This window comes from Cyprinodon variegatus, unplaced genomic scaffold, assembly GCF_000732505.1.
Source record: "Cyprinodon variegatus isolate N-32 unplaced genomic scaffold, C_variegatus-1.0 Scaffold851, whole genome shotgun sequence".
Classification (NCBI taxonomy): Eukaryota; Metazoa; Chordata; class Actinopteri; order Cyprinodontiformes; family Cyprinodontidae; genus Cyprinodon; species Cyprinodon variegatus.
The window spans coordinates 241,554-242,883 of record NW_015151304.1 but is presented as its reverse complement, the minus strand read 5'-3'; the positions used below and the strand labels follow the sequence as shown (position 1 = coordinate 242,883).

The window sequence follows — 1,330 nt, the reverse complement described above, 5'->3', positions numbered from 1 at the left end:
CCCATCTTATTTTGTATTTTAGGCACTTCCATCTACAACATTTTCAAAACACACATCTATGTAGGGCACTGTTTGGGGTGGGGGTTTCAAGGGCAACCAGGGGGGGGCTTATTTTATGGGCCTCACCACGGTCGGCTCCCCCCCATCCCCTCTCACAGCATTTAGACTCTGAGGGTCCTGGGTTGTTGAATGGGGGGGTGCGCTGTCTCCCGGTGGGGGGGTGGACTGTTCTGGACACCCCCTTTGGTCCTCCCAGTTTTAATGACATCTGAGAGCAACAGGCAACAACACCCCCATGGGAGGGGGCGCAGGGGGGATGGGGAGTAAAGAAAAAAAGAGAATAAAGGATTTAGTCCATTAAAAAGGAAAATATGTTTTCTGATTGTAAAATAAAATGGAGGCTGTTTAAAGCTTCCGTTTCCTGATTGGTCCACCAATCCTGTCCCTCCTCCCTGTCTGAAGCATCAGCCATCTTTCTTCACCGCTTTCAACTCCTCCCAAAAAATGCGTTTTTATTTCTCATGTTTTACAAAAACATGTTTCCTGGAAAAGTTCAGAGTTGTGAAAATGTTTTATTAAATGTGAATTTGAGCAAAATGCATCAGAAAAAAATCCATTTTCTCCATAACTGATGATAAAACATTGGATTCCATTAATAATAAGGACCATAATGGTTCTGGTTACTGGTTCAAACTGGTTCCATGACCCCAGATGGATGATGTGAGCAGCAGATACCTGATCTTCAGTGGCGTTGTAAAGGATCTGAAGCGCTGCTTTCCCGTTCCTCTCTACAGCAGAGACGGACGTCTGAGGAGGCAGGTTGTTCTTCAGCGTGCTCCAAACCGCTGCTTCTGAAACGGGACATGAAACGTGAGACGGAGGACGGGGAGCTCAACCAGCGCTGGACACACTCACCTGTCATGTCACAGTGGACCCTGAGGGGGGCCATGGGGCCACTGCCATCAGGGTCGATCCAGTAGAGGCCCGAGCTCTTCCCCTGATGCCGGTACTCCTCACAGGACTGCTGATACAGGGCTGGAGAGAGGCAGAGGGTTACCGTGGCAACCGGGACACATGGCCAGGTTAGCACATTCCCATGACAACCGTAAGCTTAGCACATTCCCATGACAACCGTAAGCTTAGCACATTCCCATGACAACCGTTAGCTTAGCCTGACAGGAAGAGCTTCATGGCTTCCTTCCTTCGCTGCCCCTCAAACTGACCTGCAGCAGACCTGGAATCAACCTGCATTCCCGCTTCAGCTGCTCTACCTTCTCACCTGCCTCAGCTGCTCTACCTTCTCACCTGCCTCAGCTGCTCTACCTTCTCA

At 49.8% G+C, this 1,330-nt stretch overlaps 1 protein-coding gene across 1 annotated transcript in view; it reads right to left on the bottom strand.

Moving 5' to 3' along the window:
• The window catches only part of LOC107099254 (contactin-associated protein-like 2), a 47,578-nt gene that overhangs the window by 26,158 nt on the left and 20,090 nt on the right, over positions 1-1,330 (bottom strand). The window contains exons 11-13 of the mRNA XM_015397309.1: positions 916-1,035; positions 736-851; positions 525-543 (exon numbers count right to left, since the gene is read on the bottom strand). Coding sequence (XP_015252795.1) covers positions 525-543; positions 736-851; positions 916-1,035 — 255 coding nt within the window. The remainder of the gene's footprint in view (positions 1-524; positions 544-735; positions 852-915; positions 1,036-1,330) is intronic.